Source organism: Thamnophis elegans, chromosome 15 (genome assembly GCF_009769535.1).
Source record: "Thamnophis elegans isolate rThaEle1 chromosome 15, rThaEle1.pri, whole genome shotgun sequence".
Classification (NCBI taxonomy): domain Eukaryota; kingdom Metazoa; phylum Chordata; class Lepidosauria; order Squamata; family Colubridae; genus Thamnophis; species Thamnophis elegans.
Genome location: NC_045555.1, coordinates 20,738,484 through 20,755,221, shown reverse-complemented (window position 1 = coordinate 20,755,221; position 16,738 = coordinate 20,738,484). Strand labels below are relative to the sequence as shown.

The 16,738-nt window shown below is 38.4% G+C and overlaps 1 protein-coding gene across 1 annotated transcript in view; it reads left to right on the top strand.

The window, feature by feature from the left end:
• CTNNA3 (catenin alpha 3) overlaps positions 1-16,738 on the top strand; it is an 878,552-nt gene that overhangs the window by 677,512 nt on the left and 184,302 nt on the right. The window contains exon 12 of the mRNA XM_032232234.1: positions 13,885-14,036. Coding sequence (XP_032088125.1) covers positions 13,885-14,036 — 152 coding nt within the window. The remainder of the gene's footprint in view (positions 1-13,884; positions 14,037-16,738) is intronic.

Here is a 16,738-nt window from a genome sequence, read left to right as displayed (position 1 = left end):
GATATCTGCAATTTCCACCTTATTTATATTCTATAGTAGCTAGACCTGTGTTTCACAGCACCTTGGAAACAAGTTTTCTTAATTAGAAACTGAAAACATGCTGCTCCCGAATTCCCCAAAGTCTAGCTTGTATAAGAGAAACAATTAACCATCCAAATTGCAAATTAGGATACTGTTGCAGGTAATAAGAAAGAAAGAAAGAAAGAAAGAAAGAAAGAAAGAAAGAAAGAAAGAAAGAAAGAAAGAAAGAAAGAAAGAAAGAAAGAAAAAGAAAATTGTAGCTAGCATATGCTTCTGACAAATTGACATCCTGAATTTTTATTTTCTAGACTCAATCAATTTTATTTATGGACAAAAGGCCAAAAAGCAAATTACAAGTGTAATCTAAACTTGGCATTAAATAAAAAAAAGTTTAACAAATAAAATATTGAATAAATACAATAATAGAATTAAAACTCAAACTCATTTTTAAGAAAATCCCAATATTTTTATTTTTAAAAATCATAAAAGTTGGTTTTCTGTGAAGACTGAGTAACCTGAATGGATTAACCACGAAAACCAAACCACTGCCAAAAAAAAGAAAAAGAAGAAGGAGGAGGAGGAGGAGGAGGAGGAGGAGGAGGAGGAGGAGGAGGAGGTGGTGGTGGTGGTGGAGGTGGAGGAGGAGGAAGGGAGTGAGGCAGGAAGGAAGGAGAAAACTAATGCTAGCTAATATATGCCTTTTGAAATGCACACATCAGCTGAATCCAAACATTAGCAAAGGCAATGAGATGATGCAAAGACTGCTTTAGAAGGTAGCTTCTGCCATAAACTTAAAAAGGGGTCTTCAGATGTTCCTTGGAAATTGTACAGGGGGAAAATACACTTGCCAACATTGTTTTCTAAGTTGTACTTTGTCTGCAAATGATGATAAAACTTAAAATGCGTTCCTCACTCCATTTAATTGCAATTTTAATGTTTAATGTTTTAAACATTAGAGCAGACTTTTAAAGAATTTGTCCATTTAGTTACAAATCGAACAAGAAAGCCTTAAAGTAGCATAAATAAACCACAATTTGAACCAACTATATACATCCTATTTTGTATCATTTGCTTTTGGTAATGAGACAAGAAAATTCACAACATGAAAAAAATTGGGTAATTTATTGTGGTAGCCTAGGTATGATTCTTAGTGTGGTGATCTCTAGTTATACTGGATTCTATCCTTATCATGGGATGTGGTGGCTCAGTGGCTAAGACGCTGAGCTTGTCGATCAGAAAGGTCAGCAGTTTGGCGATTCGAATCCCTAGTGCCGCGTATCGGGGTGAGCGCCCGTTCCTTGTCCCAGCTTCTGCCAACCTAGCAGTTCGAAAGCATGTAAAAATGCAAGTAGAAAAATAGGGACCACCTTTGGTAGGAAGGTAACAGTGTTCCATGCGCCTTTGGAGTTTAGTCATGCTGGCCACATGACCATGGAGACGTCTTCGGATAGTGCTGGCTCTTCAGCTTTGAAACTGAGATGAGCACCACCCCCTAGAGTCGGGAACGACTAGCACATATGTGCGAGGGGAACCTTTACCTTTAACCTTATCATTTCAAACCATCATGTCATTCAATCAGTGACTAGAAATTGTATATGCTATATTCCAATATACCCTAAAGGGTAAATAGTTTAAGATCTCAATCCTCCCAGAAATGCTATGGATGCTCACATCCTAACTCTATTTTCTCCCTTGATGTAGCAAATTGGTACTTTTCACTGCCGCTGTCTATCTTCCTGAGGGATGCCTTTGTTCAACTTCTTCCATCAGATTCACAAAAGAGATAGGACTTCTACTCCTTATGCAGGCAGAAGGAGGGAAATACAATAAAAAGGAAATTGCTGCTATCACACCACCTCCTGGCCCTGCCTGTTTAGGCATGTGACTAAGAAAATTGATAGCTCCCTTTGTTTGAGAGATACTGTAGATCACTCTTACAAGGTTTATGTTGAATCAACGTTCATTTAAAAAAGGGAGAAGAGAGAAGATTCCTTTTTAAGTATTTATATACAAACATTAAGGGATAGAGGAGATTAAAAAAACAGAAAAGTTAAAACTTATAGACAGAGTCTTAAAAGAAGCTCTAACAACAATAACAAAAAAATATTAAAAATATAAAGTTCTGATATCCAAATGATATCCACATCCCCTTTTCCTAGGTTCAAAGTCAACTCTGATGTAGAACAATCTGAAATTGCATAAACCCACACATTGATAGAATCAGTGAAAAATTAACTAGCAGACACAAACAAAATTAAATAATGGACTTGTTGAAGACCTTTTCCCTAATAAATGACCTGAGAATAGATGATACTTCTATGCCACAGAAACTGGCAGAAACTTCTGGAAAACCCTTTTTAAAAACCCTCTGCTTGTTTCCATTTCTCTCTTACTCAGAAAGGGTGAAATGGAGGGATTTGCTTGTAGCACATGTGCCAAAAAGCCTTGTGATTCTCCTGGAGATTTAGAAGATGTGCATTCCCGGTTTGAGAAGCAGCTGTCAATTTTATGAATGCTCTTAACATATGTTGAATGTTTTCAGAAGGAGGAGAGAAAAGAACACATTAATATTTTTCAGAACTAATAACATTTAGTTCTAACCTACATTCTTGTTTTTTCTTATTTTAATACTAGTTGATAACCCGGCGCTCTCCTGGTATTTATTTATCCCAACCCTCCTTCCATGAACATCATGCAATTTCTAATGTTGGATTTTCTCCTTACCAGAAGGAGCCCCCGAAAATGGTGTAATCTTTAAGGCTCAGCAGTGTGGCTGTAAATTGATCAATGCCTTTATTTATTTATACTTAGTGTGGTAGAACTTTTATTTAAAAGAACTAAAAATACTGCTTATAGGACCAGATTAAGATTTGCAGATCCCTTTATTAATGTTGCAGAAGAATTCCTCCAAAATGGTTAACATGCAGATGGATTCTTGCAAGTAGAGAAGATGGTTTGTTTTACAACAAATATTCCTTTGCAGTAACTTTTCCGTGCCATTTCATAAAACCCTGTTTAGGACAATGATCTGGCATTATGATCTATCTTCTCAAGTTCTGTTAGTCTATGGGTGGACCAGTACTGTACACCCTAACATTTGTTTGATCAAGTTCATCCTTTCTCTTCTGCCAGCGGTGCTCCAGATATTTCTTCATCCATTTTTGTCCCTCGCGGTTCCTCTGTATTCCCTTGAGGACAGAAGGGCTTATGGCAGGGGAGAAATACACTTACCTTTGCTCCTGGTTTAATAGCAATGTGAGTACACACAGTAATCATGGTATTTGCTTCACTGTCACAAATTGACATGGGTTTTGACGTTTCTGTTAATGATTGTGATACACTGTCTTGTGATTTCCAAAGTCTCCAGTCTTGATGGCTATATTTTCATTGTGCAAATTCTCACAGCTTTTACTTAGATCAGGGGTCTCCAACCTTGACAACTTTAAGACTTGTGGACTTCAACTCCACAATTTTGGGACTTCGGATTTAGATTTTCAATGAAAGAAGGCACCAAAGAAGGCACCATTAAAAACTCATTTTAAAATTCTAGATTTTGATTAGCAATTAGTGAACACACAGACACACATACAGACACACAGACACAGACACACAGACACACAGACACAGACACAGACACACACACACACACACACACACACACACACACACACACACACACAAACCACCTATTGTAATATAAGGATGGATTTGCCATGCAAGAATAGAGTGGAACACGGGAAAATATGCAGTTTCTCTTTTGAGGTGAGAGTTCTGTGTATATAATGCTTGCACCCGCACTTATTTTAAGCCTAGTGATTATTTTTTTATGATTTGCCATGTTCCTCCATTCCATGATTACCTGGTCTCCTTTTATGTGAAAAATGTCAGAGATTTAATCTGCAACTTTCTTCATGAAAACCTTGTTCCTATCAGAAAGCCAGACTATTTTTAGACAAGAATATTTTTATCACTTTTATCACTGCTTTATTTTCTTAGGTTTCAGTGACAGCCTCCAACTGTTAGTTCCTCTTATAGTTTAAGCAAAATCAATTACTCAATTTCAAAAATATATAGCAAAAAAAATAGTTAAAATTAAACACTTCCATAATACAAATAACACTCATATAAAAAGGTAAAAAAAACACATTAAGTTTGAAGGTGGCTATATTTTCTGAATCTCCCCTCTCTCCTGAAATCTCATGTCATGCTCACATGTAGTTGTTGAAATGATTTATGAGCCGCTCATATCCCTGCTGTGATTCTCTGCACTGTACAAAGATTAAAACCATCACAACAATGTATCAGCCAGGATGCCATAACACCCCAACCAAAAAAAACCCATCACCAACAGAGCTCACCTAATTCCTGGTTGAAATATCTGAAGGGACAACCAGGTATACTATACCTTATGAATGGTTAACAAGAATATATTATGCTGTAAAATATTGGTTTTTCTGAAAAATTGTGATGGGGCAAACATGATGAAACAACTAATCTTATTGGGAATTAGGTGATGATATGTTAAATAGCTTTTAGGGGTGCTCCCATCAGTGGAGACTGGATAGCCACTTGAATAGTATAGGGCTGGGATGGCGAACCTAGGCCATATGTGCTGGAAGTGACACACAGAACCTTCTCTCCAGGCATGTGAGCCATTGCTCATTACTCTTCCCGGTTCCGGTGTGCTGGCCAGCTAGTCTTCACATGTGTGGGAGCACTGGGAACCTGAAGAGCAGCTGCCTGGTGCGTATGCGCATGCTGGGAAGATGATCTTTCGGTTTCCAGCGTGCACATGCGCACTGGCCACTTGGTCTTCTGGTTTCTGACATGCATGCACACACAAAGACCAGCAGGCTTGTGCACATGCACACGCCAGAAACCGGAAGATCATCTTCCCAGCACATGTATGTGCACTGGGTGGCTGTTCTTCCGGTTTCTGGTACGCACATGCCCACTGGCCAGCTGGTCTTCACGCATGCATGTGCACCAGAAACCAGTAGACCAGGTGGCCAGTGCGCATGCACGTGCTGGAAACTGGAAGAGCAGTTGCTTGGTGCGTGCATGCACGCAAGGCAGCTGCTCTTCTGGTTTCTGGCGCATGCACATGCACTCTCCAGTTATGGCACTCGGTGCTCAAAAGGTTCACCAAAAGTTGCATAGGGTCTCCTGCTTGAGCAGGGACTTGGACTAGAAGACCTCCAAAGTCCCTTCCAACTCTATTATTCTGTTATTCTATTACTAAAACCTTATGAAAATACCAGGAGAAAGGGAAACTTCAAGGTAAGGTTGAAGGTCACCACTTGACTTCATTGCAGTCATACTGTTTGCTCTGCTTATACCTTCTAATCCATTGTTATCTTTTAAAAACTCAAGCACTAGACAATCTGAAAACTACATCAGATAAAATGCATACTTCAAATTGGTCATGGCTGAAAGATACTGCAGCAGGTAGCCTCTTTTATCTCGATTAATTTGCAACGAGTAAGAGATAATCTTTAATCAAACGGAGAGAACAATTTTATTAATTGCACACATGGCTAAATTAAAGCCACATTCCTGTTTTAAATTGTATTAGTTGCAGGCATTATCTGTGTTTACTGTTTAAGCTGCTCCTGTCCTGGGCTCTTGCCTGCTTGACTAAGCTGATTTAAGGAAATCTTGTCAGAACTCATAGAATTTTGGCAGCCGTTTCAGGACTTCTGTGACTGAGATAGAACACAGCACTGTCTTCCACATTTGCATGTGGGTGTATATTCAGGGTTTGGGACATTGTTCAATTTCACTTCCCTTTTTTAAAAAAAATATTGTTTCCTCTTAATACCTGAACTAGACTTAATTAGGGCTTTCCAGAACTCAGTTTATGTACAAATTTCAGGTGTAGAACAAGACAAAGAAGAACACAAAGCACTTTCCTTTTATGAGAAATCACCGTCAGTATCCATTATATCTAAGGATCTCAGTTTATTTCAAAGCAAATCTGAATCCAACAGTTTGCCACCAAAGCAGTACCTGAAAGAAAAGCATCAGTGTGAGATAGGAAAGAGTAGAATATACCAAACACAGCAACTTCTGCTAGTCAGACTCTGACATCTGTTTCCTGCTTCTCCCTAGAAAATACAGAGAGAAGAAAAAAGACAATCCATTGGTTCCTAGTTGATGCCAAAAAAAGGTGCCACTTTTGTCAATCACAAAAGGGGGAGATGCTCAAATCAAATCAAGTTTATTACAGTCAAAGACCAGAGACCAGAACAAATAAAAACACTCTGAATATCCAGTTAAAATTCTAGAATAAAATAATAAATAACAGATAAAATCTATATTAAAATCACAATTTGGCAACCAGCCTGTCAGTTACACATGGCCTAACTATAATATAACATCAATCCCTCAACTGGGATGATTAAATGCTAAAATGCACACACAAAAAAAAAAGTAATGCGAAAAAGGTTTGCTACATTAGTTGTATAAAATAGCTGTGGTGGAATAATTATGTGTTTACAACAAGTCCCCAGTGCTGCTGCGCAGAATCTAGACACCTGCACTGTATTCACAGTCTGTGGAGCTGCACAAGTGCAGGAAGGGTGAGGAAAGTATGTGCACCGAGTTGGGCTTCACATAATTTAACAACCAGTCCGCCTAGTGCAGAACCGAAAATGTGAGCTTGCTTTAGCTCACGCACCTTCCACGCTTGCACATGGCTTCAAACACATGCCGATTTCATGTGCATGACTTCCAGCACATCTTCTTGGGCAGCCGCAGTGAGTAGAGTGGAAATCATCTGGGCTGCATTGGCAGGGCGAGCGAGCCAGAGAGTGTGATATATAGGATGTGATAGTACCAGGGCAGGTGGGTGGGCCCAGCAGGTGGTCAGAACTACTAGTATGGGCGAACCGATCTCAACTGGCAGCAGCCCACCTCTGTATGTATGATATGTGTTAGGAAAAAAGAATGTGGTTCTGCAAGCAAAGATATGCTGGGCTGGTGGGAGGGACTTTCCCAAGTGACTTGTGACATTCCATGCTGACTTCCCCATTGACTGCTCATGGGAAGCCTGCAGGGAAGGTCCGAAATGGCAATCACATGACTTCGGGACACTGCAATCAGTCATAGGCATAAATTGGTTGCCAAGCGCCCAAATTTTGTCCATGTGACAGTAGGGGTGCTGCAATGGCCAGAACTTAAAGGTTTGGTCATAAGCAGTGGTGGGATTCAGCCAGTTCGCACCTATTTGGAAAAACCAGTTGTTAACTTTCTAAGCAGTTTGGAGAACTGGTTGTTGGAAGAAATCTCATTTTGTTTTTTCCCACTTTACAGGGCTAATCGTGTAAGGAAGGCAGGAAGGAAACATTCTGGTATTGTTTCTAGCCTAATATTTATTGCCCTGCTTACAAAAACTGCCTCTCTGGTTAATCCTTATTACATTGTAACAGCTAAGGAGAAGCGCCCATCGATGTGAATGACATTGAGTTGGCCATGCCCACCCAGTCACATGATCACCGAGCCACACCTACCCAGCTGATCATTAGGGCAGAGAACCGCTTGTTAAATTATTTGAGTTTCAAGTTTCAAGTTTAATTTTATTTATAGGCCGCCCAATCCCGGAGGACTCTGGGCGGCTTACAGAGAGGGGAAAAAAGAAAACAAAAGAAAATAAAAATAAAATAGACAAATTAAAAAACAACACAGATACATTCATTTCAGTCAGGGCTGGACCTCAACGATGAAGTCAACAGTCCCAGGCCTGCCGGAATAGCCAGGTCTTGACAGGATTTAAATCCCACCACTGATCATAAGTCTCCGAAAAGTCACCAAACAAATGGGCGTTAAGTGAGAACCGTCTGTATATAGAATGCAAATTTAGCAAGGTTAATGAGAGATCATTGTTAACCAAGGGATACTTTTACTTGAGGTACATACAGAAGAATCCATAATAAAGTGCTGTTAATTTAGAGAAAAGAACTAGCTTTGTAATGAGTGTTTCTTGTACTGACACTTGATGAAAAGTGGAAATAGTTGTGATTTTCTCTTTGAATTTAATTAATTTCAGAATTGCCTTTGAAGTAAACAGGTGAATTGTGGTATCATCAAATCAGTTTATTCATATTAAACCTCCCCACCCCCCGCTGCCCAGTTCTATAGTGCTTGGAATGAGCCAAGTTATTATTCTAGTCAAAGAAGTAACAGAGTGACGACACTACATAGCAGAGAGACTGGTGAGGCCAGGGAGAAGAGTTAAATGGGGAATTAATGTGGAATCCCTACAATGGATAAAACAAGGTGAAGTGTGACATTCTGCACATGCATACACACGCACACACACACACACACGCACACACACACACCTTGAATGCCATTGAATCTTGTCTAGTCTCACCAATGTGCAAACTGTTAGTCTCAGAAGTTACTTGTATATAGACTTGAGCAGTAAACAGCTAGTTGAATACTTCAAGAGTGGGTCTTTTGTTTGTGGCTGACATGCCAAGTTTTTATAATGCAAACATTGCCTAAAGAATCTATCTTATATTTGATTTCACCTCCCTTTTAGCTTGTTTAGAGGATAAAAGCTTTCTTTTGTTGTTGTTTTACTACAATATCAAGAAGGAATAAAAATGGTTCATTCAAAGCAAGTCATTCATTCAAGATAGAGGGATTCTTTTAGATACAGATGAAAAAGTTCTACCGGAAACAATAATGTTAAGGTCTTACATTACTCTAGTATAATAGAGATTTAATTATTTGTGAGACATCTTTGTTATCCACATACTTACACTTACTAAGAGAAATGGAAAGTGCAGAATAATGTACAGGTGCCATTTGGTTTTGAATAAGAAAAGTATCTACTTAAACTCAAACCAATCAAAAGATCAGGAAGAAATGTACATTTAAAATCAAATGAACCATTTCAATAAGACATAACATAATGATAGTATAAAACACATAGCATTTATAGCCACTTCGCTTCAAAGTCTCAAAAGCTCATGGGAATAGAATTTTAAATCTAAATACAGTGAACCATTTATCATAAAATTTCCTTTCCCCTTTGGAAGTAGTCTATTGTGGATCACAGGAATAAGCCATCTTCCATTTAAAATTGTATTGCCAGATTTTAAATATTTCCTAGATTTTTGGGGGTGGGTTAGGGTTAGGGTTAGGGGTGGGAGTGAACCGATTTGCTCCCATGAGCAAGTGGGCCCGCCCCCTGTCTCGCCCCCCACCCCAGTGCTTTATCTACCTTTATCTTCTCAGCTGAGTCGCATGGCAGAGTGGATTGCTGCGCCTCAGCTGTTTTCCTTCCCTAACAGCAGTCCAGAAGGTAAGTATTCTCTGAACTGTGCATGCACGCGCAGTGTATGCCCTGGGGCATGCGCAAGCAAAGCGAGTGTGTGTGCGCAAAGCACATGCTCAGTGAACCGGTTATTAAACCGGTAGAATCCCACCTCTGGTAGGGAGGTATCGCCATCAAATTAGTCTAGATTTATCACCTTGGGTGGCCACAGCCCTTGCATTTTTAATTTTGGTTTAAAGTTTGAAGAAATTGAAAAACTCAACTATGCTTGGCAAATAGTTTCTCCTGATATTTTCTCAGATTTAAAATATTGTAAATATGACAAAATGTCCCACATTTCAAAGTTAAGCCTTGAATATGAAATAAAACCCTCCACACCCCATTTCTTGCTTGCTTCAACATCAGGGTCTATCAACTTGCTTCTAACACTCTGGCATCTTTCAATTGGTTTGTTATAGGCTTTTATAAAATTCATAGCGCCATGATGCTATGTTACCTAATAAAATAGCAAGCATCATTTTATCACCAGTGTCACTGAAGATGAGCAAGGATGATGGCGAGTCAGTTAAGGACAAAGCTATTATGCTTTAAGAAAAACACTGTTATCAGCTTGGTAGGGAAGGTGCTTTAAATTCCTTGCTACAGTTACAGTTTATGCGTTTTAATGTAAGGCCGTCCCTATGTGTTGCGCTTTCTTGAATTACGTTTACTTGGCCTCTTTGTTGAGAGATGTTTCTTTTGGGTAAGACTGATAAAAGGTATACTATGCACAAAATTAATGAGGACATATGATGCTGCTTTATATTGTTCATGGACCATATTATCACGATGAGTCTACCACTGTTGCTTCTGTTGTGTTCACTTTGTCAAGGCAGATCAGGTTATAGAGGATCCTTAAATGTTGTTTTATTGTTGCTAGGAGAATTTAAAATTGCTTATGGCTTTCTTTAACCATTTTGTATATCTTTTGTGGGCTAAATAATAATATTCTACATGTGCTTTTTGTAGTTGGTTTAGTACTAAACCAGCAGTGTCAAACACAAGGCCTGCGGGCCGGATCCGGCCCACAGGATGTTTAAATCTGGCCTGCAGGAAATATCAAAGGACCGGCTCATGGTGCCTCTGCTGGCCAAAATGGGCCATGGAGGCACATGCGGACTCTCCATGGCCTTCATTTTGGGCTGGCAGAGTGCTGCTGGAGGCCAGGGATACCAAAAATGGGCCACGGGGGCAGGGAACATGCAGCCCCTGCACGGCCTCCGTTTTGGGTTGGTAGAGTGCTGCAAGCAGACTTTATTACAATTATATGGCCTCAAGTAATTGCCTGATCTGGATAGAAAACAAGCAACATCCTATGTTAATACTATAATTTAATGCCAGATTTTACATATTGTAGGTCCATTTAATCTACAATCCATAGCCTATAATTGACAGCCATTTCTATTTACTATTGTGGAAATTTACCTCTGCTGTTATAGCTTGTATTATCCTGTTATTTATGCTATTTAGTTGAATAATAAAAATGCAATAATATAAATAGCTTTTCTGCATGGAAAAGCAATTTACTATTAAACAATGGGGTATAAATTTAGAAATAAAAAGTTTAGTGGGGTATGAAGAATAAGTAATAAATGTTTGCCAGTAATATCTGCTAGAAGAGATAGGAAAATGACTATAGTAAAGAACTGTGGAAAGAAAGAAGAGAAGGGGAAAAATGCATCTTGAGCCTGTATCAAATACCCACCTTGGCCATGCCCACCATGCCCATGCTCATCATGCCCACTGCCCTCCGAGGTCAAACACAACCCTTATGAGGCCCTCAATGAAATTGAGTTTGATACCCCTGAACTAAACAAATAACAATGGAGGAACAAGGGTTGTTAATATTATTTGGTATGGTGGATCATTCAAAATGTTTTGAATTTTGTAGTACAGAAATAAGGAATTCTCAGAAGTTTGTCAAGTGAAGGCATTTTCCTTCAAATTCTGAACATTTTTTTAAAATCCATTTTATGTACCTTTTTAAATTTTCTTTGCCTTGGTGGTATTTTAAAGTGTGGGAAATAGCATTATCTAAAAAATAGCAAAACAGAAACAGTTTTAAAGACCCCATCAATTAATAATTATTTTACTATTATTGTTATTATTTGTATTATTCATATATATTTTTCTTTACCATTGCCTTAAAAATGGTTTTCTTGTTATCAATATAAAGTTCAGAAATTCAAAAGATATGAATACACTCTACAGGTATTTTGTTGTTATTGTTAAATTAGATTTCTATTTTTCCTAAATGATTCTATTATTAGCAATGGTAGTGGTTATCATATTGGTAAGTAGTAATAATAGTAATGGTATTTTTATTCTGGCTGAGTTCTTGAAGGCAAGGTAAGATCACAGTCAACTGATCCAACAAATAAATAGAAATACAAATTTAATATTCTGAAAGTCCTTAATGCTTAATACTAATGGTTTATCAGTATCAATAAAACAAATAATTTTGTTATGACCATGATATCTACATGCCTATTGAAAAAAAAACCTAATAATCATATTAGCAAAACTACACTGTAATTCAGAATTCTGAATATTTCAGTTTGAGACAGAGGAAGAAAGCTTTTCATTTCTGCCCTCTGCTTCTATACCTTTATTTGTTCATCTAATTTCAGTCTCTACTAATGCCTGTATGTTCATTCCACGACCTATCTTCATCTTTCTAACATTACTTCCTTCTTTTTTCCCTCACCACCCATCACCAAAATAAGAGGAGGGGTACAGGCAGTGGTGGGATTCAAATAATTTAACAACCAGTTCACTGCCCTAATGATTTCTTCCAAGAATCAGTTCACCAAACTGCTCAGAAAGTTAACAAGCGGTTCTCCCGAAGTGGTGCGAACTGGCTGAATCCCAACACTGGATATAGGGAAAGTATGGGTGGCATGCTTTTAAATTTAGCTAAGTCTGCAAGTTGCCCAGTTAGATTAGATCAGATTAATATGCATCTGATTATTGTATCTGGGCAATTTGTAGTCTTAGCTAAATTTTAAAGCATGCCACCCATACCTTCTCTATGTAGGTTCAGGAGAAAAATAGATGTATTCCTGATCCTCTCTCTGTTCAACTGAGCTGACAAAGTATTTTATTAACCCAAGGACTTGCCTGAAGCTATTATTCTTTGATGTCCTTTAGCTAAATCTCAGGAAGATAGTCCATCAAATTTATATATACATTGGCTCTTGGAAAAGTGCTATGCTCACAAATGCAGGAGAGCCAAAATACATCTTCTAAATCATTTTTGAAGAATTCAGAAGCTTCAAAATAGTATATATACTATTTGTGTTATATATGCCCTTTTAATTTACCCTCTTTTTCTACACTATTTTGCCCCTTTTTCTTAAGTTTCTGATCTAAGACTGATAAAGTTATGAATAGGGAGCCCAAGAACAGCCATTTCAGACTGATCCCACTGACAATCACAAGCTGATTGATCATATGAATCAATCAATTTACATTAAAATTCATGAACAAATTGAATATTAATGTGCTACATTGTATAACGAATATAGTACTGATACTTGTCCCTCCATTTCTCTCAAATGTGTGAAGCATTCTCGGAGTCCTTTCAGATTTTTAAAAATGCTCATAAACTTATTTTATCACCATCAAGTATAGAGGATCCAGGTACATCCTGTTTTTTCTGCTACCTGTCTGTGCACCCTTCCTAATTACAGTTTTTTTGACCATAGAAAAGCTTAAGAGGAAGAGATCATTTAAAGCAGGGGTGTCAAAATTGATTTCATTGAGGGCTGCATCGGGGTTGTATTTGATCTAGGGGTAGGGGGTGGAGAGGGGTGACCAGCTCACCATCATTCATGTGGTAGCCTGAATGCTCTGCCAGTGAAAACAGACTCCCAAGCTTCGTTTTCATCTGCAACAGCCTCCTACAACCCTTTGCCAGGAAACATGGGCTCTCGAGCTCTGTTTTCAGCTGCAACGGCCTCCTGCAATGCTCTGCCAGTGAAAACAGGATCCCAAGCTCCATTTTTGGCTGTGGCAGCCTCCTACAAACCTCTTCCAGCAAAAACAGAGTTCGGGAGGGCCACATGATGCCCCCCCCCCCCCAAGTTCCGTTTTCGTTGTCAGAAGCACCGGGGCCAGTCCTTCACCTTTTTCCAGGGTGGCCCCACGGGCCAGATCTAAGCACCCCCGCAGGCCAATCCGGCCTTGAGTTTGACACCCTTAGTTTAATGTGTCTTCCCTGGGGACTGAATTGCACCAGGGGAAGTCAGTGATCCTGCCAAGTGCCAGAGAGTGTTTTGTACAATAAAAGCAACATGTTTTTTACACAATTTAGGACATATTCTAAATAAGGAAAGTGCAGGGACATTGATAATCATTTCATGAATGTCTTTCCAGCTACATTTCATTTTCATTAAATTGAAGAATGGTTTTAAAAAGGCAAAACAAACTTGAGCATGCTAGTCGTAAGCCAGTCTCAACTCAATGCAGTTCAAAATTAAGAGAGGAGAGTTTAAAAAGTCATTCAACAACCACCTTTTAAAAATTTTATTTGACAGTGATTCCAGAATTTATCACTCAAGTCAACACTGCACTGGAAAACCTAAGCAGGAATATGATTCATCTGTTTGATGATAATCAATTTGTTGACATCTCTAAGAAGATTTACGACACAGTTCATGACATTAGATGTTCAGTTATGATGATTCGGGTAAGTGTTTCATTCTTTCATTCATTTCTAATTAAAAGATGTGTCATTAATATTGCTATGCAACATTAATATGGGCAGAAACTAAACACAAATAATATGGAAATAGAAATTTCAGGGGTACTTTTTTAATAAATAATAAAAAGTATTAGAATGCTGCTGAATAAAACCATATTATTGCATCATGGAACTACTATTCCTACTACAGGTAAAAGAAATGCACTGTAAGTTTCTTCCCTATGTCTCAGGACTTTTCTTGTTTCTTTAAAGATATACTGTAAATAAATAATGATGGAAAATAGCACTTTAGACTAAATGTATCCTTATTTCTAAATACTCCCCACATGCAATCTCTCTGGGTACGGCAGATGCTATCCTGCCCTTATAATAAAATATAAGTCTATCACTGGGATTCAAATATCCACAGGCCTGGGCCAGAGCTGTATTCAGGTTCACTCCCCGCAGCATGGTGCTTAAATCTGAAAATTGGTGAAACTCTTCTCTGATGTCCCAAAGATGCTTTTTCAAGAAGCAACTGGACTTTCTGGGGTTTTTCTTTAAAGATATTTTGCTTCTCACCCAAGAAGCTTCTCCAGCTCTTGAAGCTTCTTCAGTTCTTCAGAGCTGAAGGAGCTTCTTGAATGTGAAGCGAAATGTCTTCAAAGAAAAACCAGAAAGTCCAGTTGCCTCTTGAAAAAGCATCTTTGGGACAATCATGAGCTGGATGACTGAGAATCTCCATGGACACTCTTCTCTGATCTACACTGAAAGACAAACTGGTGGGGCTACATTGAGGTAAACAGAATCCGAGTCCAAGAAGAGTCTGAGGTAAACAGGATCCGAATCCTTCCCATGCAGCCATTTATTTGAAAGCAGGCTCCTATTCCATCCTTCTGTTTCATTTCACAGAAAGCAAAGGCCGCGTGCAGCAAAGAAACAGCTAAACCTTAAAATGAGAAGCTTGCTGTTTTCGGGAAAACAGGGTACTTCACTTCTCATTGCTGCTCTCTTTTGTCACCTATAATCTCCCCTCATGGGTGTTCCATTTTCTATTCATGGTTCTGTCTTTTGGGTGCTATTTTCAGGTGCTCTATGTTTTCATGGTTTTTTTCCTTCTTTTTCTTGCACAAGCACATAATTTATTAGATGCCACTGCAACAACTTACCACAAATACAGAATGCCATTGTCTTGCTTCTGCCAATTTACCGATTAGTCATCCTCTGCAGCAGTGTTCCTCAACCTTGACAACTTGAAAATGTGTGGACTTCAAATCCCAGAATTTCCCAGCCAGCATGCTGGGAGTTGGAATCTATACATCTCCCAAGTTGCTCAATGGGGAAACACTTTCTACAGTTTGTTTGGGCAGCCGTGGATTAGCAAGGAAGAACAGCAGTTGGCTTTAAGGCAGAGATGCTGGATACCTGAGGAAGCCATATTTGAATCTTTGAATCCAATAGATTCAGTGCTAGAAGTGAGTCCTTTGATTTTTATATGCAAATTACTTAGAGATGATAGGCAAGTTTAGTATGTTATTCATGCTTATAAAAGCTTTTTAGAAGTTTTATAGAAAAGTAGATTCTTGCCTGTACATCAAAAAACCAAATTATTTGCTAACTGACACATTCCTTTCAAGTATTGCACCCACATGAACGTAGTCAATGCAGAGGGAACACTTTTATTATTAAAGAAGCAAATTCATCAATGCATATTTCTAAGTAATGTTGACTTTCATCTCTGGAAAGAAAAACAAATTTTCCTTCTAAGAAACACATTTTAATTTTATTAGCATACTATACAATGGCATACATACATACATACATACATACATACATACATACATACATACATACACACACACACACATATATATATATCACAATTCTTCTCAGAGAAGTTGCAAAATACTAGGCTCATGTTGTAGGGACTAAGTGACATTGGGGTTTTCAGAACCAAATTTATAAATATTAAATTTACACATGAAATGAACATTTCAAATAAGCTGTTAACAGTTTTCTAAATGTTATTATCACTGACTTTATAACCATATATTAGGTTCTTCGACCATTTTTTAAAACATTTGCATAGATGGAGTATTTAGTAAAAGAATCAATATGTAGCTATTTGTTCATATAAATGTGATGAAGCCAAAAATGTAGGAAAATTGTCTAAAATGAATTGGAACAGAGAGTGTATGAAAATGTGCCTGCTTCAATAAACACATGGAAGACCCCCCCTCTCACTCTGCCTCTCTGTCCCTCTGTGTGTCTCTGTCTCTCTATCTGTCCCTCTCTCTGTCCCTCTCTCCCCACCTTCAAATATCCCCACCTCCAAGCAAAGAGGATGCAAGAGCTTTTCTCAGATTGAAAAGAACTCTTGCTGTCACTGTCCCCAAAAAATCAGCAGATACAACCTGCCCTTCCTCCACCTAAAAGGCAATCCATTATTTCCTAATTTGCCTATGTGTAATTTGGTCATCTGAAAGTATTTGTCAACATTCGTCAGAGCAAATCGTTTTTAGGATTTACCATTTTCAGTCTAATCTGCTACAAGAACCTGTTGGAAGAAAAATCCATCTGGTTTGGAAACAGAAACTTAAACAAAGAGTATGGGCGTGGCTTAGCTCTGTGCTCAGCTCTAAAACGAAAGTAGTCTAGTCTTGTCTGTATTAAGCTCTGAACTCTGAACTGAAACCAATCTCTCCTAT